At 50.9% G+C, this 23026-nt stretch overlaps 1 protein-coding gene across 5 annotated transcripts in view; it reads left to right on the top strand.

Annotated features, from left to right (window-relative positions):
* The first annotated feature begins 233 nt into the window (after positions 1–233).
* The window catches only part of SLC25A48 (solute carrier family 25 member 48), a 43234-nt gene continuing 20441 nt past the window's right edge, over positions 234–23026 (top strand). For 4 of the 5 annotated variants that reach the window (XR_004349405.1, XM_032628742.1, XM_032628744.1 and 1 more), the window contains exons 1-4: positions 234–421; positions 4797–4840; positions 8284–8355; positions 10327–10585. Coding sequence is in view for 4 of the 5 variants with exons in the window: in XM_032628742.1 (XP_032484633.1) it covers positions 376–421; positions 4797–4840; positions 8284–8355; positions 10327–10585 (421 nt within the window). In the remaining variant the exon portion in view is untranslated. The remainder of the gene's footprint in view (positions 422–4796; positions 4841–8283; positions 8356–10326; positions 10586–23026) is intronic. The other variant, XM_032628743.1, reaches the window with a different exon arrangement.

Here is a 23026-nt window from a genome sequence, read left to right as displayed (position 1 = left end):
AAAGCCTTCCTCTGTACCTCTTGTCATGAACTTTGAGAAATGTCCCTGAAATCATTTCCAGTGTCTCAGAGGAGATGTGAAGAACTACCATAGCTACCGGTGGACACTCCCTCGCCCGGCCCGCGCGCTGCGCCTTTAAGGTCTACTGGGGGCGTGATGTCAGCTGCCCGCGGGCACTTGGAGCGCGAGCCCGGCGGCCCGCGCGCTTCGGCGATTCCGAGCCATTCCGAACCCGTTGTGGAGAAGGAAGTGCCTGCCGGTAGCTCCGCGTCCCTGACTTCGTCCGTCCGGCGCGCTCGCCCGTGGGCCATGACCAGCAGACCCTGAACGGGCACCGACCCAGCTCCGGGAACGCGAGGCTCCGCGGCACCGGCCATGGGCAACTTCCAGCTGGAAGACTTTGTGGCGGGCTGGATCGGAGGTGAGCGCATCCCCGGATGGGAGGGACCCCCAGAGGTGAGTGCGCTGACGGGACAGCCCGGCCCGAGAGGAAGAGAGCGAGTCAGCCGGGAGTTGCGCAGGCGGAGTTTCCACGCCGTGCCGCGCCCGGGCGCTGCCCACACGCGCCCTGGGTGCTCGCTGCCCGCCGCCCGGCTGGTCTTGACCCTCCTCGCCTGCTGCCGTGACCTCGGGGGAGATTCATCCCGAGCCTGCGATTTGCCTCAAAGTGTGGGTCCGCGGAACTTGATCCTGTAATGATTAAACCAATGGTCAAAGCGGACAGCCAATGGAACATCCCGGCGCGTACACACCCTTTGGCGCCCTGGTGCGCACCTGAGTCTGGGGACTCTGGGCTCACAGGAACTCGTGTGTGAGGGTGGCGTTCGACCGCCGCCCGCCCCCGCGCGCGGGATGCGGAGCCCGGCCTGGCGGTCAGGCCGGCCCTTGTGGCGTCCGGCTGCGGGGAGCAGAGCGCAGAGCTGGGAGCCCAGCACCGGCTGCAGGTGTCCGCTGCCAGATAGAAGGAACCCTTCACGTTTTCAGCCACAGCCAACTGTCATGCCTCTCCTCGGGCACTGTTGGGCCCGCCGGTCCCTTCCTACCACTCCTGGAGACGCTCTCTGCTGAGCCTGGGGTTTGCTTGGGCAATAGTCGTATCCATTGCCTTGCTTCTCCATTCTTCTCTTTCCAATAGGTCTATCCCTCCTCTTTGCTCAGCTATTCGGGGGGGCGGGGGTGAGGGACTTTGCTTATTGTCAGATATAGCCTTTCTTTTGGCTCCATCTAAGAGGACCATCAGAAAAGAGCTGTTGGCGAATGCAGTCCCTCCCCAATGTAAAATCCTGAGACGCTCAGGTAGAGGCTATGGCTAGCGTGTTTGTGCCCCACTAAGTGTTCTAGGTATGGAGACCAGGAGATTTGTAGGAAAGGAAAAAAAAAAAAACAAAAAAAGCAACTAACCAGCTAGGATCCCGGGTGGTTCCTCTTCTGGTGGCACCCTCCCATCTCCTAGCAGGAGTCCATGTCTGTCCCCCACAGGTGACAGGTGGCTGCAGGGCCCCTGCTTCTCACCCTCCCAAGCAAAGGTGATTCCTCTCCCTGGGGGCAGTTCCGTTGCACAGGCTCCCTTGGGTAGGGCTGAGACCTACCTCTCCTAACTTTGCCAGTCAGGGGACTGTGCCCAGGGACCTACCAGGCACATCCAGACCCTCTTCGGACAACCTTTCAGCCGTTCGGAGGGAGAGGCTTTCCTCGGCTGCCCTTTAAATAGTCAGTAGGGCTGCCAGGGGCTTGGTTTGAGAAATGTCCTGGAGGGTAAGACTGTCAGAGTAGCTCAAAATCTCTGATGACACAGAGACCCTCCCCAACTCACACAGCAAGTAGTGGGTTGTCCTTTATTCTGAGATTGCCCTTACTTTGTTGATGTCAACATGGTTTTGTATGTTTTTGTTTTCGCTTCCATGAAATGAACATGAATGTCGTAGCAGTGAATACTTCCTAAGTGTCAGGTGCTGTTTAAATGCTGCATGGATACTTTTAAAGCAACTTTATTGAGGTTATTTTACATATCATAAAATCCACTCATTTCAAGTGTACAATTTAGGGACTTTTAGTAATTTTACCAAGTGGTGCAACCATGACCATAAACTAGTTGTAGAACATTTCATCCCCCAGTAAGATCCCTCATGCCCATTTACAATTAAACCCCATCCCCTCCCTCTCTCTCTGGGCAACCACTTTCAGGCTCTATAAATTAGGGTTTTCTGGACACTTTATATAAACGGAATCATACAATATGTGGTCTCCTGTCTACGTATATTTCTTTATAGCTCTAATGAGGTAGCTACTATCATTACATCCCCATTTGACAGATGAGGAAATGGATACTCAGAGAAATTCAATGACTTTCCCCAAACCGTACATCTAGGATGAACACGAGGATTCCAACCCAGACAGTCTGGTACCAGGGCCATTTTAAGCCCTGTACTCATCTATAGCTGTTTTCTCTCTCAGTGACCTGTCATGATAAACTTTCACCATTACATCCTTCACATTTTAGAAACCACTGACCTGATAATTCTGTTTCTTATCTTGTATCCCTGCTTTCAGATGGGTGGACTAATGAGTGTGCAGGGAGATAATGGCCCAAGGCTGGGTCTGGGGCTGCTGCCCTGGGCTGAGGGATACAGCCAGAGCCCGAGGACCAGAGCTCCTTCCTTCCCCTGAAGGGAGGGGTTCCTGTAGAGTGAATGGCCCGGCTTTCCGCTGCCCACCATCCTTCTGCCTCTGCCCCGTTCTGTGGGAAGGAGGGGTTGAGAGGGGCCTGGAGGTTCTAGACCAAGGGAACATTTGTTCTGGAATAGCTGGTTTCTCTGCCCTGTAGATATCTAATATTCCAGGACCCCTGATCTGCCCTACCTGGTGCAGTCACTCCTGCTAGCAGAGACACTTCTTCCTCATCAGCACGACGGGGAATTGGTCTCAGAAGGATGGCTCCTGTTTCAATCTCACAATCATTGCCTTCTGTGGTATGGCCTCAGGGCGGTCTTGCTTGCCTCCAGAATCGTTCTGACCTTGTGAATGTGTGTGTGGATGGGCATTTTTCATTGAAAAGATCCAGAGTATCCATCACCTTTTCAAAGAGGCCTTCTTAAAAAAAAAAAAAATCAATAGGGATGGCAGCCCCTTTTGAGCGTCCTGTAAGTGCCAAGCTCTGTTGGTCCTTTACATTTTTTACTTCAGTTCATTCTTAAAATGGAACTGTGAGGTAGGTGCTAATGTTATTCCCACTATACATGCTAAAAGGGAGGCGTAGAAAAGCTAAATAACCTGCAGGTACCTGAAAAGTTTCTGGGTTTTCTCTTCATACCCTCCCTCTTTTTTTTGAGGTGAAATTCACATAACATAAAATTAATCATTTGAAAGTATACAATTCAGTGACATTTAGTACATTCACGGTGTTGTGCAACCATCTATCTAGTTCCAAAACATTTTTCTCATGCCCAAGGAAGTTTCTGGACCCATTAAGCAGGTACCCCCATTTCCCCTCCTCCAAACCCTTGCGATCACTAATCTGCTCTCTGTCTCTATGGATTTACCTATTCTGGATAATTCATATACATGGAATCATACAGGATGTGACCTTTTTTGTCTGGCCTCTTTCACTTTGCATAATGTTTTCCATGTTCATCCACACTGCAGCACGTATCAGTACTTCATTCCTATTTATGTCTAGTAATATTCCATTGTATGGATACACCACATTTTATTTAGCCATTCATCCAGCAGTGGACATTGGGCTGTTTTTACCTTTTGGCTTTTTTGCATAGTGCTGCTATAAACATGTGTGAATATGTACTTGTTTGAGTGCTTGTTTTCAGTTCTTTTAGGTATATTTCTAACAGTGGAATCCTTGGGTTATAGGGTAATCCTATGTTTAACTTTGTAATAAGCCAAACTGTTTTCTACGGCAGCTGGACCATTTTACATTTCCACCAGCAATATATACGAGTTCCAATTTCTCTATATCATCACGAATACTTGTTATTTTCCTTTTCTTTTTTTTTTATTATAGCCATCCTAGTGGGTGTGAAGCAGAATCTTACTGTGCTTTTGACTTGCATTTCCCTAATGACCAATGATGTTGAGCATCTTTTCATCTACTTGGCTGTTTGTATATCTTCTTTGGAAAAATGTCTATTCAAGTCCTTTGCCCTTAAAAAAGTGTTTTTTTTCTTTTTAGTTGTTAGAGTTCTTTACATATTCTGGATATTTGACCCTTATCAAATGTTCGATTTGCAAATATTCCCCCCCCCCCTTTTGTAGGTTTCTTTACCTTCCTGAGAGTGTTCTTTTATACACAAACGTTTTTAATTGTTATGACATCCAATTTATTCAATTTTTCTTATGTTGCTTGTACTTTTGTTGTCATATGTAAGAATCTGTTGCAAATCTCCATTCGTGGAGATTTCCCCCTATATTTTAGCATATGATTTCTATAGTTGCAGTGCTTCCATTCAGGTCTTTGGTTTCTTTTAACTTTTGTATATAGTATGAGGTAGAGGTCTGTTTATTCTTTTGCATGTGGGTACCCAGTTATCCCAGCACCTTTACCTCCCTTTTTTTAGGGTACTTGTTTCTTGAGGCAGGGCCCAGGTTTTACTCCATTTTCTTGCCTTCCTCCATGCGTGAGCCTGTGCCTAACACACTGGGTGGGGGTTGTCCCCTCTGGTGACTGGGCATTGACTGAATAAGTGAATGTAAGTGTCTGAGTCCTCTGTTCTGTCCTAAGAACCAGCCAGTACAAGCGAGGAGTCCAGGGACTGAGTAACCAGGGCGTCCTCTTTGATCCACAGGTGCAGCGAGCGTCATCGTCGGCCACCCTCTGGACACAGTCAAGGTACGATAGCCACGTTGCCATTACCTTTTGGAAAGGGGCCTGGAGTGAGTCTGACCCCGGGAATGTGCCTGCTGTTTCTGACCCCCAGAAAGCCACCAGCGCAGGGCAGGCGCTCTGTGCCAGTCCGCGGGGGCGGAGCGCTAGGAGGCCCAGTTGGAATGCTCCCCCGTCCTTGCTGGGCAGTGATTTTGTTTTTGTGAAGCTCCATTTCTGCCTCCAGGCTCTCATGAGCTGCAGGGGAGGGATGGGGCACTGTGAGTGCTCTCCTGCAAGCCTCTATGGAGCGAAGGAACCAGAATCTGGGCCCATAATCTAAGGTTGGGCCATTGGAAAAGATACTCCAGGCACAGAGAACGGCACGGGCAAAGACAGTGAGGTGGGGACACCGCCCGGGGGGACCATGCTTCGGAAGGGCCAACATGGCCACTTCTGCTGACGCATCAGGTTTCTGAAAGCAGCTACGGATCAGAATCCAGGACCAGTAGGTCGGCACTCAATCCTTGGAGGCCTTGACCTTCAGGTTAGGACTCTAGACTTAGGTTGGGAATGGGAAGCCGTTATAACTTGACGGAGCCAGCAAAGCCACCTGGCATTGGGGTCATCCACGCTTCTTGTTCTACACGTGTGGAAACTGGCCCAGAAAGGGGAAGGGTGTCACCTCAGGTCATACAACAAATCGAAGCATTGAGGAGCGAGATGTTACAAAGGGACATTCTTTGGGTCCACCCCTACCCCTGCCACCTGTCCCCATGGTGACCAGCACTAACAGCTGTACCCTGAGAGCGTGGCCACAAATAGCGCCTCCTCACCCTGACTTCCACATTTGTATCTAACGCTGTGCCAGGATCGTACACAATGAGGACCTGCCAGGCCCTTCTCCAGTGGTCACTGTGGTCCCCTTTCTCCCCATCTTCCTCCCTGCGTGGCCGTGGGCCCCTCCTCAGTCAGAGCCCAGGCCTGCTCTCTTCTTGATGGGGAGGTCAGCCTATGTGTCTAAATAGTTAAAGGTACTTCCTGGCCCCTCACACAGGCCCAGCCTTTTGCTCATACATCAAATGCATCTTGGATGCTTTCTCTGTGCAGGCACTGTGGGGCTGGCAGGGCAGCAGTGGTGGACAAAGCAAGTCTAGTCCTTGCCCCAGCAGGCCTCACAGCCACATTTCTGACCCAGGCAACCAGTGTCTCTCCCTGGTAGAGCATCCTTTCCTCACCTGCAGCTTGGTTAGGGGAGGGTAGAGCTCGTTGGAACCCCCATCCTCATCCCCTGCCCCTGGCACAGGCAAGACTGGCCACTCTTTGCCTGGCCACATGTCACCTGTAAAGACCAGGACTCTCCTTCTTTTCTCCACTCTGCCCCCTGAGCCTCTGCAGGGAACCTTTCCTGATACATAAAATCTTGTCTCTGTTCAGCCTGAGAACCTCTCTGCTGAGGGTCTCAGCCTAAAGATGCTGGCTTACATGGCTGGCCTCTGAGTCCAGCCCAGGGCTGTGGCCTGGGGCCCTTGTTTCTCTCCAGAACATCCTCCTTCATTCTGGCTGGCATTTTCTCTAGAGTTCCTGTTCACTGAGAAAGGTCTGGGCAAGAGCCTCAGAGTCAGAATAACCTGGAGTCCAGCTCCAGCCTCCCACATACTCTCCTGTGCCTAGGGCACAGCACTTAACCTCCCCAAGCCTCGGTTTCCTTGTCTGTAAAATGGGCAAAGAGCACCTCCCCGGTGGGGCTGTCACGAGGATTGTCAAGTGCAGTGAGGACAGAGCAGTGAGCGATCCCCTCCTGTCCTGAAGAATACACACATTGGAGTGTGGGGAGGCAGATGAGTGACTTGTTCCTGGTTCCCAGGCTCGCCCCTGGGAGAGCCAAGCTAGAAGAATCTGGGCTGCTGACCTGGGTCAAAGACTCATTCCCTGCCCACAGCTGCCTCACCACAGGTGGGAGAGCCAGCACTGGCTACTTGGTGGCAGTAGAGCTGGGGTCAGGATTCACTGCTGGCTCCTGGCACAGCTGGTGCATTTAAAGTTTATGTCTGATGCAATGTGACCAGGGTTTTCTACTCAGGGCTCAGCTCTCTATAGCCCAGCTAGAACACTGTAAGAGAATAAATTTGCATTGTTTTAAGCCACTGAATTTATCATAATTTGTTACAGCAGCAATCAGAAACATATACAGGGAATCAGCTTTCTTCATCTGTGAAGTGGGGATAGTATCCATGCCTCAGAGCATTTGTGGGATTCTGTGAGAAAAGTTCCATAAGATTTCCAGTGTTTTCCCAAGTATGCAGTTGGTGCATACTAAATGCTAGCTCCTGTTGCAATTGGAGTCCTTAGAGGCTTGAGCTGTGCTGCTGGCCTCGGTGGCAGCTTCCTCAAGAGCTGACAGACTTTTGCTCTGGTCTAGACCCAGAGGGAGGTGTGCCCTGGGCTCTTCTGTGGCTTTTCTCAGACCCTCTGCCTGTCTGCGGATGCCCCCAGTCACCAGAGCCAGCCTCCATTAGAGGATGCCACAGTTTCACCTTCCGGCCCCTCGGGTAGCCAGTGCAAAGGGCCGAGTGCCACAGCCACGCTCGGCTCCGGGGACGAGAGGGAAATACAAGACGGCCCTGCCCCAGAGGGGGAGCCCAAATAAACCCTAAGTAAACAGACAAACAGATCACATCATTGCAGCATGTAAGCTCAGACCCAAGAGATGAGCAGAAGCTGGAGAAAGAGCCTTCCAGGGGAGGAAAGCAGGTGGAACGTTCTGGAAGTGAGAAGCAACGGATGCTCCAGGGTCCAGGAACGTGCCGTGTGGCAGGCCCAACGGGTGCGGAGGAAATGACATGCAGGTGGTGAAAGCCACGCTTCTGGGTGCTGGTTAAGGGTGGAATTTCTTCTGAGTTTGGTGGGAGGCCACTGGAGAGCTTGAGACAGCAGTGACAAACATTCATCGTTGTTTGGAAAAGATTAGTCTGACTGTTGTGTAGACACAGGCAGAGGAGTTGGGGTGGGGGAAGCAGGAGGCCAGCGAGGGGCCCAGCCCATCATCAGGGTGAGAGATGCAGGGGTTCTGGAGATGGGAAGAGCAGGTCACTCCTGGCAGTATTCAGGAGGGCAGACTGACGGACAGCAGGGGGGCCAGAGCCACGGGTTAGCTTTTTGTACTCAGGTTGCAGCAGCATCGTATGTCCCCACACAAGCACTGTTCTTGCACACCACACTGGCCTTTGTTCTTCTCTCAGACCAAGGGGACTCCTGCTGCATTTAGCAAGGTGGGAACGGGACTTGGTGCAGGTAGAGGATGCAAGGCCAGCCAGGCCGGGACTGAAGTCCAGGCCTCCTTCCTGACGGGGTCACTGGGGCAGGGGCTTCCCTTCTCTGGGCTTCAGTGCTGGGAGCCCAGAGCCGTGAGGGAGGCGGGGATGTAACCCGTCTCTGGCTGGCCCTCACGCCCTTGCCTTTCTCCGCAGGCTCGCCTGCAGGCCGGCACTGGCTACGGGAGCACCCTTAGCTGCATCCGCACGGTGTACAGGAGGGAGAGCGTAAGTGCTCCCGGGGTGGGGCCTCCTCCTGGGGACCGAGGGCACGCCCAGCAGGAGGCCTGTTTACTCCGCTCATCACCTCCGGCTCAATTTTCTCTCTTCGTCTCACACCACTCCTCAAATATTATATGTTACCTAAACTTAACCCTGCCCCTAAGTGGGATGTTATTGAGGAAAAGAACTGGTTTGGCGTCACCTCTCTGGAGAAATTCGGAGGCATTTAGAACCACAATGTGGAAAATTCCTACAAAAACAGGAGGACCTGCCAGGTTCTCAAAACCTAATGTGTGGCGGTAAACCATGTGTTCACAGGCTCCCTTTATCCCAGCATGGGGCGGAGGGTGCGGGGAGCAGGCTCTTCTGATCCCAGACGCCCCGAACGGGCTTGTACCCCAGGTCGCTCCAGACCATGGACCCAGGGGTTTTCTCTGCAAAGGGGAAATTCTGAATTACATTTTGTAGAAGCAGCATCAGGTGACCTTCTTGAGAATGAGTATGTGCTTTGGAAGACTTTCCAAGGCTCCTCCTTCGGGAATTTAAAATAAATTTTAAAATTTAGAATGAAGTGACCTGTTGGTTTGAAGAAATAGTCAGGTGTAAGCCCTGTGGCAGCCCTGGGCTTTTCCTTGAGTCACTGGAAATGTGGCCCCGTTATTGACTACTGTCCCCGCCCCCCCAGGCTCCATCCTAGGAAGTGCCCTGGAGCTCGGGAGCCTCCTGCCTGCACCTGGAGGTTCTTCTCTTCAGTCAAAACATGTCTTGTGTCCTGGTATTGTTCTGACTCTCTTGATCGTCTGCTTTAAAATCAGGGTGAGCGCTGTAAACCCAGCACTCGTTGTTCCGGGGTAATGTTGTCCGATTCCTGCGTCCCCTGAACGGCAGCTGTTGAGCCTCCTTTTTGGCACGTGTTCTCCGCAGTGTCTGCCAGCCTGCATCTCCGCTCTGGGGTTTCTGTGGGGACTGTGGGCGTTCCTCTGACACACAGCAGCTCAGAGCTAAGTGATGTCTCAAGTTATCTGAGGGACCTTGTTGTAGAGGAAGAGGCTGAAGCACGGTGCGTGCGTGCATATGTGTTTGCGTGCACGTGTGTGTGTGGACGCCTGTGTGAGGAGGTGTCCTGCCCCTTGCAAATAGGGGGCATGCATTCAGGTCAGGATTAGTGGGTTTGAGTACAGCCTGGAGATTTTACAATGGCTTCCCGGTGCTTTTTCATCTTTGGTGCCATGTGTGCTGCACTGACTCCTCGAAGAGCCTGTGGAATTTTCCAGGTTCAGTGGAGCATCTGTGGTGTTTGCTGAGAACGCAGTGTGTATGGACAGAAGCCACTTCATGCTGTTCATCCGGGGACTCCCCCTCTGGCTTTTTTCCAATAGACTCCCATGCTCGGGGCACCCAGCTACATGCTGGCCCAGGTGCCCCTGGGATGCTGTGGGACCCTTCTTACCCCATCACTACAGGCTTAGCACATTATATTTTAATTGCCTGTCAGTTTGCCTGGGTCCCCCCTCCCCTGCCCCCAGACTGTGAGCTCAGTGAGGGCAGAGAGTGTGACTTTCTTGTTGTCCTCCAGGGCCTGGCACGTGCCCAGAGAATGCTTTTGTTGGAGTGACACATGAGGAAAGAGTGTGTGGTGCTTGGTAAGCCCACTACCCACTGGGGCTCCATGGGCTGCCCTCAGCCACAGCCCAAGAACACTGCCACTCCAGTGACAGATGCAGGTTCCAGGCCCAGCACATCACGGCTCAGGAGCCAAAGCTTCATGTAGAAGCCGGTTCCTCCTCGGGTTAAGGATGCTCTCGCCCTCTCCTGTCTCTCCCCTCACATCAGCATCCTCTTTTATTCTTTCCACCAACGTACTGGTTTGCTTCTCCTATGGTGTCTCCCCTGCCAGCCTGCAGGCTCCAGGAGGGCAAGGTCTCTGCCAAGGGCAGCATAGGCCCTCATGCTTCCTCCCCCTGGGTCTCCCCACAGGTGTTTGGCTTCTTCAAGGGCATGGCCTTCCCCCTCACCAGCATCGCTGTCTACAACTCAGTGGTGTTTGGGGTCTTCAGCAACACACAGAGGTTCCTCAGCCACCACCGGTGCCAGGAGCCCGAGGCCGGCTCACCCCGCGTGCTGTCTGACCTGCTCCTAGCCAGCATGGTGGCTGGCGTGGTCTCTGTAGGGCTGGGTGCGCCCGTGGACCTCATCAAGATCCGGCTGCAGATGCAAACACAGCCATTTCGGGAAGGTAAGCGGCCAGGGGAGGTGGCCTTGTGTCTGGGGACCTGTGACCCTTTCCTGGTTTCCCAGGCCTGGAATTTGGTTAATAATCTTTTTATGGAGCAGGGCATCTATGTTGAATCATTTTATCTATAGTGGTAACTCTCAGTGGTTAAGGATTTTCTACGTGCCCGGTGCCTGCAAAGAGCCCCGCGTGGGTTCTCTTAATTCGTCTTCAGCCCAATTCTCTGAGGCAGGTGCTGTGATTTTTTCCATTTTACAGATGAGAAAACTGAAGTTCCCAGAGGTTAAGATGCTTATTCAAGGACACACAGTTAATGACTGGGCAGTCAGGACCAGCTATATAACTTGCAGCCCCCCAGGGTGAAGTGAAAATGTGATCTTTTGATCACAAATTAGTAAGAATTTTAAAAGAGCGACAGCAGAGCATTGTCAAGTGGGGGGCCCTGTGTGACTGCCCAGGTCTCAGACCCACACCTGCCCCCCCCCACACACACACACCAGGGAGTGCAGCCAGGGAGGCCTCAAGCTGGACTGGCTGCAGGGCTATGAAGCGGGCCGCCCCTCCCTCACCCTTGATGTTCCATTAGAGCTTCATTTCTTTTTTTCTTTTTTTCTTTTTTTTTTTTTTTTTTGCGGTACGCGGGGCTCTCACTGTTGTGGCCTCTCCCGTTGCGGAGCATAGGCTCCAGATGCACAGGCTCAGCGGCCATGGCTCACGGGTGCAGCCGCTCCGTGGCACGTGGGATCTTCCCGGACTGGGGCACGAACCCGTGTCCCCTGCATCGGCAGGTGGACTCTCAACCACTGCGCCACCAGGGAAGCCCAGAGCTTCATTTCTTATGTGCTACGTAGCTACTCCTGCACCGCGAGCTGGAGCTGTCATCTCCTCCCTGCTGGGAAAGAGGTTTCTGACTCCTCCTGGAGCAGTTTTGATAAAGGAGGATGGAAAGAGTGGGAAGGCATTTGCTGTGCAGAGTAGGTAGTGCCAGCTCCAGAGGAAGGATGAGCTGGGGGTCTTAGACAAATTTCAGTACCTTGGGGTTTGGTCCTTGGCTCTCATTTTACTCTGTCTCCTCAGGGAAGATATTATCCCTTCCTGAGCCTCAGTCTCTTTTCTGTATAATGGAAGGATTGCATCCCAGGTCCCTCCTGTCACCTCAGATATATACCTGACAGATCTCATGGGTAAGACCCCTCTCCTCGGCAGCCTCCTGAACGGCCTCCATGTGAACCCTCTGCCCACAGAGGTGGGGGGGGGGTCGGCTCTGCCCCATGGCTGAAGCCCCAAAACCTCGCTCAGGAGCATCCCAGGCCAGTGCCTCTCCTGCCCCCAACCCAGGTTCCTCGATTCAGCCTGCACTCCCTGCTCAGCCGGGGAGGTGTCCAGGGCAGGTCTGCACACACTCTGAACACAATGCTAATACTCCTCACGGGGGTCCCTGCTACCCCAAGAACATGAGTCGCACCTGCTGGGTGCTCAGGGCCCCTGTCAGCATGCGGGCAGATGCAGGGCAACAAGCGGGTTGGCTCACCCAGAGGGTCACAGAGCATACTCCCATGGGGGCCGCCCAGGGAGACACGGGGCAGGCAGGTCCTTACCTCCATCCACCTGACACTGAATCGTGTCTTGGTACAGCTCAGTTTGACCAAAGAGGTCACACCTCTGAGAAGAGTTTGAAGCTCACTGATCTGGTCCTATCCCAGAGGCAAAAGCAAAGATGTAGAGAAATGAAGGGCGTCGTGGACAGGCCTAGAACCCAGGAGTCCTGGCCCCCAGGCTGGTTTTTTGCGCTATCCTGTCTACTTCCAAAAAGCTGTGTTAGTCTAGGGTGCAGAGGAAATCTCTCCATAAGCCTTAGAGCTCTTTGGGGTCCAGATGTTGCAAGAGTCTCGGTGATGAGGCTCCTGGGGGCAGCCCCACCTCCTTCACAACCAGGGCACCTTGTCCATGGAAGGGGAAGAGAGAGGAGTAGGCATGCTTGTGTATGTGTGAGGGGGCCCTCAGCCAGCCTAGACACCAAGGAAGGTGTTTCTCAATAAATGCCGGGGCATTTGGAGGCAAGTTAATTGGTAAACTTTCTTCACAGTGTTTGCTTCCATTCTCTGTTCTGTCCTCACCCACCTACACTTTCCCTGCAGAGGGTTCTAGAATGGTGGCTGACTTGGCAGGCTAAGGCCTGAGCTACAGGGGTCCTGAGGCCAGGCTAGAAGCCTCCGGAGACTGGAGGAAGGATAGGAGCAGAACAGCCAGTGCAGGAGCCTCACTTTGAGGGAGCTGAGCAGCCTCCATTAGCAGCTGCCAAAGTGGCTAAGCGTTCATCGTGTCCTGACACTGTGTTAAGCTGTTAAGCTGAATGTCCACCCGACAGTGGGAGGTCATTTAATATCCACCCGACAGTGGGAGGTCATTTAATATCCACCCGACAGTGGGAGGTCATTTAATGTCCACCCGACAGTGGGAGGTCATTTAATGTCCACCCGACAGTGGGAGGTCAGCATGACTGTTAGCCCTGTCCATCTACCCAACACACAATAGTTATGTACCTGCTGCGTGCCAGGCTCAGGGCTAGGTGCTGGGGACACAGCGATGAACAGAAGGCTCCATCCCTCTTGTAGTGCTCTGTCCAGCAGACAGGCAGACAGGAATTGGGCCACTCCAAATAGGGTGGGTGGCAGGGAGTGGGTTGGGCTCTCAGCCAGGCTGGGGGTCAGGAAGGGCTCCGGGGCAGGTGGTGGGAGGGGTGGAAGGAGAGCGTAGAGGTCAGGACTGTATACCTGGTTAGGGCAGCACCGAGGGCCACCCATGCCTGCTCTCCTGGGCCATGGGAGCCTGAGGCACAGCCCACCTGGGCTGGGACTTTCTAGAACTGCCTGTCCAGGAAGTCGGGACCCTTCTGGAGCCTTGTTTCCTGAAGAAGCCCGCTGAGCAGGGAGAACATGGGGATGGTGTGCCCCCGCTCTCCTCCAGCATCTGGACGGGAGGCGGTTCCGTGACCCTACTCCTGTACAGACGGGACCATGGCCTCAGGCTATAAGTTCATCCGCATGGCGCCAGAAGGAAACCGGTTCTTAAGTAAACCGCTTGAGGCAGCAACAGAAAATGAAAATGTGTTTGTTCTGTCTTCCCCAGTGTGTGCCTGGAAGCTGATCTTTGGGGAGCTCAGGGAAGTCTCTTAATAAGATACCAAGGGCGGTCCTGCACACAGATTTTTCTCAGCCCTGCAAAGCTCCAAGTCATTAGCACCTGATCCCAGGGGCTTAGCTGGCAGTGCGGACACAAAACGGTTGACCTGAGTGGGCGGAGGGAAGGTAGAAACCAAGACTGGAGGGTCTGCCTCAGCTGTGCCCCTAGAGCCTCTGATCTGGACTAATCCAGAATAGTCACAGCCATGGGGGCCGAGCAGCCAGTATTTACTTAGCCCTCACCATGTGCCAGGCACTGTGCGAAGAACTTGGTGTGTGTTTAATCTTCACGACAACCCAATTCCTAGACATTTACAAAGGGGAGACTGAGGCACAGAGAGATTCCATCACCCGCCTGAGGTCACTGACCTAGTGGAAGGTGGAGCTGGGATACAGACCCAGGCAACTGACTCAGAGCCCACTGATGCTGTTTCTGCTTCTGCCCCAGGGTTTTGTAGAAGCTGAGGCTACAACAACTTTGGTAATATCTGGGCCTTTGCACAAAATCATCATGTACAAAACCAGTTGCAAACTTTGAGGGAGGAAAGGGGACTTGGAGGATGTCTCCAAAATGACATTGTTCAAGTAGTGGGAATAGCTTGTGGGCTTCGAGGGATGGGTCTGAATTCTGTGGCTTTGGGCAGCTCCGCTCTGCGTGGCCCACTCTTCCTTACCTTCCCCTGTCCCCCCAGATGCATGGGGAAAGGGCTTTGGCGACTACAGGTGCTGGTCAGGATCACCTATTGGGGATAAAGCATGGGAGGCAGGCAGTGGGTCACCAGGCAGGACTTTCCGCCAGGGATCTCTCCAGAAGATGAGGAAGGGTGTAGTTATCTTTCACTTGTTCCTCGGGAACCCTCTTGGCCAGAGATAGAAAACTCAAAGACCCACTGGGACCAGGGAGGTAACATAAGTAAGCACAGGTACCTGGAAAATGTACCCTTTTCCATTTTTTGGACACCTACAGCCCTCCTAACCTGTGTTTCGTTTTTCCTCTTTTTATTGAAACACAGAACATACTTCACTTTCCATATCACTCTGCTGTTAGAAACACAGCAGTTCAAGCACATGTGTCAGCCTTGGTGCTGGGAAGGCAGTCGGGAGTGGTGCGCACAGTTGCAAGCTGCCCAGATCCTGTGGGAGGGGTGGCTGCAACCCTGTTCCGGCTGACTGTTGCCACGTGGCCTGGATCTTCTGCTTTTTAAGAGAAGGCAGAAAGCTAGATTTTCCCAGGGTCTTCCAACTGGAAATTGTCAGATAATTCAAGTAAAGACAAAACCAAACACCAACCAATGTAACACCATGCAGCCCAAAGCATTGTGTGGGCTGGACAGTGTGGGGCTGTGGTTGGCTGCGAGCTTGTGGTCTCTGCTCTGAGTCAGGCCCACTCTTCCTGATAACTGGGCTGAGATGGGTAATTGCAGGCTACCCTGTGCAAGGCTTGTGGGATAGCTCATGGCTTGTGGCTTTACCCCAGAATTGCCAGTCCACTTCCCCAGGTGGTGACAACGGGCTATGAGAGACTACGCCACGTTGGAGACGTGCAAATATAAAGCCACTGAGTTCATCCTGACTGTCTGAATGTGGAGGGAGAAAGCGCCCACCCACCCAAATACAGTCACCGTTAACACATTAATATGTTTCCTTTTCCTGTTCTACATGCATGGATTAAATGTTTTAAAAGGTTGTACTAATGTTATATAGACAGTTTCACATCCTGTTCTTAATTCAACGTAAAACAGAAGCAGCTTCCATGTTACTAAAATAGAATTATAAAATTAAAATAGATGGATAATATTTAAAATAGATGTACAATATTCCATCAAATAAACACACGCACACACGCACACACACACACACACACACACACACACACTTTGAGAGGGATGATACAGTGTAGTAAGAATTCAGTTTCTGGAGTTAGGCCACCTGCTTCTAATCTTACCCCCACCTGTTGTGGCCAAGCCTCAGTTTTCTCATATGCATAAAAGGCGTAACAGGAGTAGCTCCTTCAGAACTGGGATGGGATGGGATAACGTAACACAGGAAGATCTTAGCACAATGTCTGGTACATTGAAAACACGAAATAAATGTTAGCTATGCAATTAAACTTATTATTTAGAAGTCTTCCTACTAGTGAACATTTAGGTTGTTTACAGTTTTTCCTCTTCTAAAAATAGTGATGTGATCAGCAAATTTGTCCATAAAGAGTTGCCTTCATTTACAGTCATTTCCCCAAATGTGTGGGCTCTTTGATTCGTGACTGGGTCAAAGAGTACAGTCATTTTTAAGATTCTTGGTACATATTGTGAAATTTGTTATACAGAGGGGTTTTACCAAATTACATAGGCAGTTGCTAAAGTTTAAAGGGAGTGTCCGTTGGGCGCTGCCTACCAGTACATGCTAGACGGCAGCTATCCTCGTGAAAACTCTTCCAACTTCACGGAGGTTTTCTCCTGGGGCCTCTGTCGCTTGGCCTGAATTAATTCAGGTCTGGCCTTGACAGTAAGGTGCCTGTGAAGGTGCCGTTTTCAAGTTATCATTACCCTTCGCCCAGGCATGAGCCTCACTAGGCACCCTGCTGGGCCTGAGCTGGAATTCAGGGGTGAGGTCCCTCTGCTGCCTGGGCCAAGTCACATCCTGGAGCCCGGTGGCCAATGACACTCACTCCTCCCCCATCTGGGAGCTTTCAGGTCTGTGTTTTCATTAAGAGCCTAATTAATGTGCAGATCACAAAGCCCTCAACACCACAGGAGGCCAGAGTTTGTGGAATCAGAGGAGGACTCAGCTTTAACTCTGTGCTGACCATCATAGTAATTTCACCAGGCCCAGTTGGAGGCAAAGGGCTGAGGGTTACACTTGACTGAAGTCACTCTTTGCTTCATTCGTTCACTAGCATTTCCCGAGGCCCTGCTCTGAGCCAAGCAGAGTAGGTAAACCAGGTATCAGACACGCACAGCCCCTGCCTTCAAAGAGCACTCAGTCTGGTGGGGAATCAGCTGTGCACCAGAATGAGAAGGGCCCCAGGAAGGCTCTGGAACCTCAGAATCTGGCTCTGCAGACCGGGAAGGCTCCAGAGAGGAAGTGGCTATTGATTGGGTGTTTGAATACTGGCTAGGATTTGGGGGTGGGGATGTAGGGAGGGAGAGCTGTTTCAGACTGAGAAACGATGTAAGGAAAGAGTCAGTGGCAAGGGACTTCCCTGGTGGTCCAGTGGTGAAGACCTCACCTTCCAGTGCAGGGGTTGCGGGTTCGATCCCTGGTCGGGGAGCTAAGATCCCACATGTCTTGCAACCGAAAAGCCAAAACATAAAACAGAAGCAATATTGTAACAAATTCAATAAAGGCTTTAAAACTGGTCCACATTTGAAGTGAGAGAGTGGCATGGACTTATATATACTACCAAATGTAAAATAGACAGCTAGTGGGAAGCAGCTGCATAGCACAGGGAGATCAGCTCAGCGCTTTGTGACCACCTAGAGAGGCAGGATAGGGAGGGTGGGAGGGAGATGCAAGAGGAAGGAGAGATGGGGATATATGTATATGCATAGCTGATTCACTTTGTTATAAAGCAGAAACTAACACACCATTGTAAAGCAATTATACTGCAATAAAGATGCTAAAAGAAAAATGGTCCACATTAAAAAAAAATCTTAAAAAAAGAAGAGTCAGTGGCAGGGAAGCAAGCATGTGGCAGGATGAGGGGGGAGGGGTGGAAGATGCAGGGTCAGTTGTGAAGAGCTTGGATTTTTTAGCCGAGTATGGGCTTCCTTTCTATTCTGCAGGCAGTGGAGCGTCTTGGACAGCAGCATGACCTGAGCACAGCTGTGTGGTAGGAAGTGAACCTGGCCTTCAGAAGGGATGGAAGGGGGTGGGAATAGTAGAGGTGAGGGGTCTGATTTGGAGGCTGCTCCACAGACCAGGCGAGAGGCTGGGAACGCCAGACCCAGGGCCGTGGGCTTTGGGAGGAGAGGGGAGCGGCAGATGGAAAAGGCATTGATGATGTAGAACCAACAGGCCAAGCAGGAGAGAGGAAAGTGTCGAAAATGACCCAGGATTTCAAAATTGGGTGGCGATGAGGGAGGTGGTACCTCCCACGCAGGGAATTAACCAGCAGATGAAGCATGCAAGACAGAGCTTGGCGTGGAGTGGGTGAGCACACATACTCATCGTTGCTGCTGCTGGTTTGGACCCTGGCTGGAGGGGTAGGCTGGAGTGAGAACTGTGGGGACTTGACCTTGCTTCCCGTCGAGGGAGGGACTGCAAATGGAATGTCAGGGCTGGAGGTCTAGACAGGGGTGTGACAGACATAGAAGTGACAGCTGAAGTCACGGTGTTAGATGCAAATGCCAAGGTGAGCTGCAATAAGACCTGGGTAGACATCAATGAGAAAACGCTGTAAAGGAGTTTGGGAGGGAGCTATACTGATGCTAATAGCTGTAGTTAACAAGTATTGCGCCCCAGCCATGTGCTCTGTGCTAACACAAATCCCGTTTGAGCTCAAGAATATGCATGATGACAAAATGGGGCAAAACCATTTCTCCCTGGATCTTCTGAAATGTCTGGCTGAGAAGGTCAACAGCTGTGCCTCAGAGGTCCTGACTACATCAGTTTGTCTCTTTGGCAACACAGTTTTATTGCTCCCATAAGGATGTGTGGCTGCCAAGAAGCATACTTATCTCCAGGCAGGTTAGCCTTTTGATACAGTGGACTTTCTAAGAATTTCCCAGTTCAGGGCAGGAATTATTGATGCTAAGCTCCGTAAAGAGATACACATTGCTCCATTCAGTTCCTAAAGAAGGAAGCCTCTGGGAAGGCAGGAGCCCTTGGAATGTGATAAGGGGCACAAAAACCTGGAGACTAGCCAGGACCGTACAGTCGGGGCCTTCTTCTCAAGTAGGCTGTGTGCCAGTAGGAAGTGAGGGCTGGAGCAATGGCAGCCCAAAAGTGGAGGGAGGAGGTTTGTGAAGAGGCCAGGCATATAGCCATGCAGTTCAAGAGGTGCCCTTGAGTTCTGGGCAGTGTGACTGAATATTTTTCAAACTGTGGTCCCACATAGCTTGCCAAGATTAATGAAGGTGTACACAACATAACACACCGTTGTGTAAGTTACATACAGTGGGGACACATTCATTTGTTCTTTCAATCGATTGACAAGGGCAAATATTGTCCTGGCTTCTAGACTTGACACTAGTGTTGGTAGTTCTCAGAGCTGGGTCAGTATCTACAATCTTTCCACAGTAGTCTTGGCAGGTCACGGCAGGTGACAGCAGGGCGTGGCTGCCTGAGATTAGCAAGTCCAGCACTTCCGGAATCTGAGGTCACATCAAGGCAAGGTAATAAAGACAGGAATGATAACTATTTGCCTCAAGTAAAGTGCATTTGCCAACGTTCTCAGTTAATTTTCACAAAAGCCAAATGATGTGGACACAGGCCACCGATTCTTCCCCTCTTGTGTACGATGAGGAAACTGCAGCCCACTGTGGTTGAGTCCTTTGCACCAGGTTGTACAGTAAATAGCAACTGAGAAACAGAGCAGATCCCAGCTGCTCCTAATCCAGGGCTCTTTCTACTAAACCATCTGCCTATCGTGGACTCTTTAGATCATGAGAAAACTGCTGGACTCTTTAGAAACAGGAACTGGGCCAGAGCTTCCCAGTTGGCAATACCCTGGGGAAGTGAACTGAGGGGTCCCTCAGCTTGTTGAAACCCAAACCACAGAGGTTACACCCAATCTGTTTGTTGGAGGATGTCCATCCACATTACTGGATGCTTCCATAGCATCTTCGACAAGCGTGGCAGCTTATGATTTGGAAGTTTCTTTTAGCATCTCTAGTCCCTGGCACAAGGACCAGACAGGGCTGGGCTTGGAGGAATGCCGAACACAGATGAAGCTTTGGGAGGCCCCGGTGCTAGAGCTGCCGATCAGATGCTCACGTGTTCACTGAATGGATGTTGAGGCACATACGGCCCACAGTGTCAGGCACAGGGCCACAGTGCCTGGGACAGGCCACAGTGTGTGATTCCTATCATCAGGAGACCCACTGAGCTCACGGTTACGGCAAAACAACATGCTCAGGAAACAGCAGCAGCCAGGACAGACCACGACAGGGGGCACAGCCTTGGCATGGACTAGGGGTCCCAGCTCTTTCTACGAGTACCTTTTACATATATACAATGGAGACCAACCCACAGAACAGCTGTTCACTTTGTGTCCACAGATTAAGAAAACACATATGACAAGAAGCTACCATGGATCATCAGTGTACTTAAGTAATTGTTATTGTGTTCCCACAATAGCACCTACACATGTGAGAAAAATGGCCAGACATGTATGTGAGATATTTTAGGAATTCTGTCAATCTATAATGCTTGTGGATTGGTGGGTCCCTTGAAATAACCCCATGCTGCCCCCCTTCCATTTGAGAGCCTGCTGGCCCAGAGGCATTCGAGCACAGAACACTTGGTGAGCCTGCACATCGCTAACTGGGGACCAGCAGGGCCTCATCAGTGGATGACGGACTTGTTAAGGATTTTCTGGAGAAAGTGACCTGTTGAGAAATGATGTTGTATTTCCACCCCACCCTAACATAGGCACACAGAGGAGGACTGGTGGTGCTCTCCCTTCCAGAGAGGCTCCTGAGGCCTGGGCCCTCCTTACCTCAGTGGATCAGTGACCAGTCACTGTGTTTCAGCTGACTTTCCTGTTTCCAAGGTCATGACCCACTGAAGAAATTGAACAGCATTGCCTGAAAAAGGAAAGAAGTGAAACTTGTTCGTGTTTGTGTCCGGGAAGGGTACAGCGGGATGCAGTGACAGGACCCTGAGTTCTGAGAAGAGGGGCACTAGTGGCAGATCTGTGGGGACCTCAGCCTGCATCTGGGCCAGTGCAGCCTCTCTGAGGTGGGAGGACCCCCCAAGGAGTGGTTGCATGTGTACCTGTTAGAACTGGCCAAACCTGGACAGCCGTACTCTCTGCAGAGCTCCCTGCAGAGGCACCTGCCTACAGAGGGACCTCCTGGCCCAGGCAGGAGCCAGCAAGCAAGGCACCAGGCACTGCTGCTGAGCCAGACAGCCACAGTGTGCGCTCCGAGGAGCGATGGCGGGGACTGAGCTGGACAAGGCAGGGCAGCCCAGAGGAGGGGTCTTTTTAGAACTGTGTAGGCCTTCCTAAGCTCCTAGGTGAAGGTTAGGAGCAGGGTGGGGGGCAACTTTATCAACTTTGAACATCCTGCTCGTCTCGGTGTAGGGTGCTTGAGTTGACCCTAAATGAATTTGGGAAAACAAAGAACACCACAGGCATCCTGAGTGTAACTCCACCTATCATAGTAAAAGACTCTTGATTTAGAGAGTACAGCAGAAAATGGCCTTAATGACAAAGTGCTCATGGTAAGAAATAATCAAAATTTGATTCATCATCTTATCCTCATTTTCGAACAAAAAATTCTCATTAGAGAAACTAAATACATTTCATTCTAGAAGGAAATATACCTAATGTGAACCCTTCACTTGCACGTGTGCACCCCAAGCCAAAGCCCTGAAGGTTCTAGAACAACAGGCTGAGGGGCAATGGTTCAGTGTGAGCAGGGTGCCTACTTCCTTCCTTGGGTTCCTTGCACAAAGACAAATCCACATGCATCAGTTGTGCATACTTCCAAGAGCTGCTTGCCAGCAACCTCCCAAGTCAGTTCTTAAGGGTCACCAAAATTTGTTTTACACAAACTAAATTTGGTCCACTGCTAGAGTTACTGGAAGCTCTGATTCGGCGCTTTTCAAAGTCTAGCTGCCAAGGCTCCTGGGCAACTCCTTCTCCAGCTGAGCCACAGAGCATCTTGTGGTCTGAGCAACTGATCAGAATCCCAGCGGTCTTCTGCCTTGTGGTCCCTTATGAATTGTCCATACCACTATTGCTAAAGTAGGTGGGCCCATAACAACTGTCACCCGAAAGAGATTTGCTTCTCATTGAGTGACACGTCATTGATGTCACAGAATCCTTTTGCCTTGAAAAGCAGGAGAGGCTGGGTAGGCTTCTTTGCTCTGCCTGAGTAACCAACACAGTTTATTTCAAGTCTAAGAGGTCATTTTCTCAGTAGGATATGGTGTCTGGTGCATGCCATGGTCAAAACTCACCAACTGTGCACTTACAAGCTACACCTTTTATGGAATGTAAATTATACCTCAGTTAAAAAACAAACTAATAACAACAGGCAGAGGAGGCCAGAGGAGAAGACAAGGGCTATTAAGTGTGATTGGTCTTCATGGGAAAAAAGGTGAGACTTAAGAACAGGGAAGAAGTCCAGCCAAGAATGCATCATCTCAATGTAATAACAAGGACACATCAAACAAACCTCAGATAAGGAAAGTTCTGTTAACAAGAAAGGGGGTGGTGTAGTCTTGAAAAATGGCAGTGTCATAAAAAAAAAACCCAAGAAAGGCTGTGGAAATGCTCCAAATGAAAGGAAGCTAAAGAGACCTGACAACTAAATATAATACATGATAGACTGGATCCTGTCCTGGGGGTTGGGGAGGAACACTCTAAAGGTCAGCATGAGATCACAGGAAGGTATGAGCATAGACAGTACATTAGATACAAGTATTGTCCATGTAGATGATGAACCCGGCTGTTGTCCCACAGTATGTAGAATGGTATCCCGAGTCTTAGGAAACACAGACTGAAGTATTTAGGCGTAAAGGACCATTTTGTATGTAACTCACCCTGAAATGGGTCAGAGAATAAAATTATGTATGCATGTGTGTGCAAAAGAATTTCCTTATTGCTTATTTTGGGAGAAAAAAATGAAAGTACAGATTTGGTTCTGGTTTGGGTCTTGACGTCAAGGCCGGTTCTCGTTTGGCCAAGTATTTTTCCAATTTTATCAGATTCTCTCCTTCTATCAGTAACTCCTGAAAGCCACATTGTACCCGCAGCTGATTCGTGGAAACCCTGACTCCAAGTCAGGTCACTGTTACCTGGAGATGAGCATGGCCCAGGCAAAGTTTAGGCACGGGGACAAAGGCATCTGTTCAGTTTAATTGTACACACGTGCTTGAGTGAAAAGTAGGGGGGCGGAGTGGGAGAAGAGGAGGAGGGAGGGAGGGAGCGTACAAACCATAAAACAAATAAGGTAAAATGTTAACAATAGGTGAATCTGGGTAAAGGTGTTCTGTGTACAGTTTTCCTTTTTTGTACTTTTTTTTTTTTTTTTGCAAATTTGAAATTATTTCCAAATAAGAAGTTTCTTTAAAAATATTGGGTTTGAGG

Source organism: Phocoena sinus, chromosome 3, assembly GCF_008692025.1.
Source record: "Phocoena sinus isolate mPhoSin1 chromosome 3, mPhoSin1.pri, whole genome shotgun sequence".
Classification (NCBI taxonomy): Eukaryota; Metazoa; Chordata; class Mammalia; order Artiodactyla; family Phocoenidae; genus Phocoena; species Phocoena sinus.
Note: the sequence above shows the minus strand (reverse complement) of the source record. Positions and strands in the feature narration are given on the sequence as shown.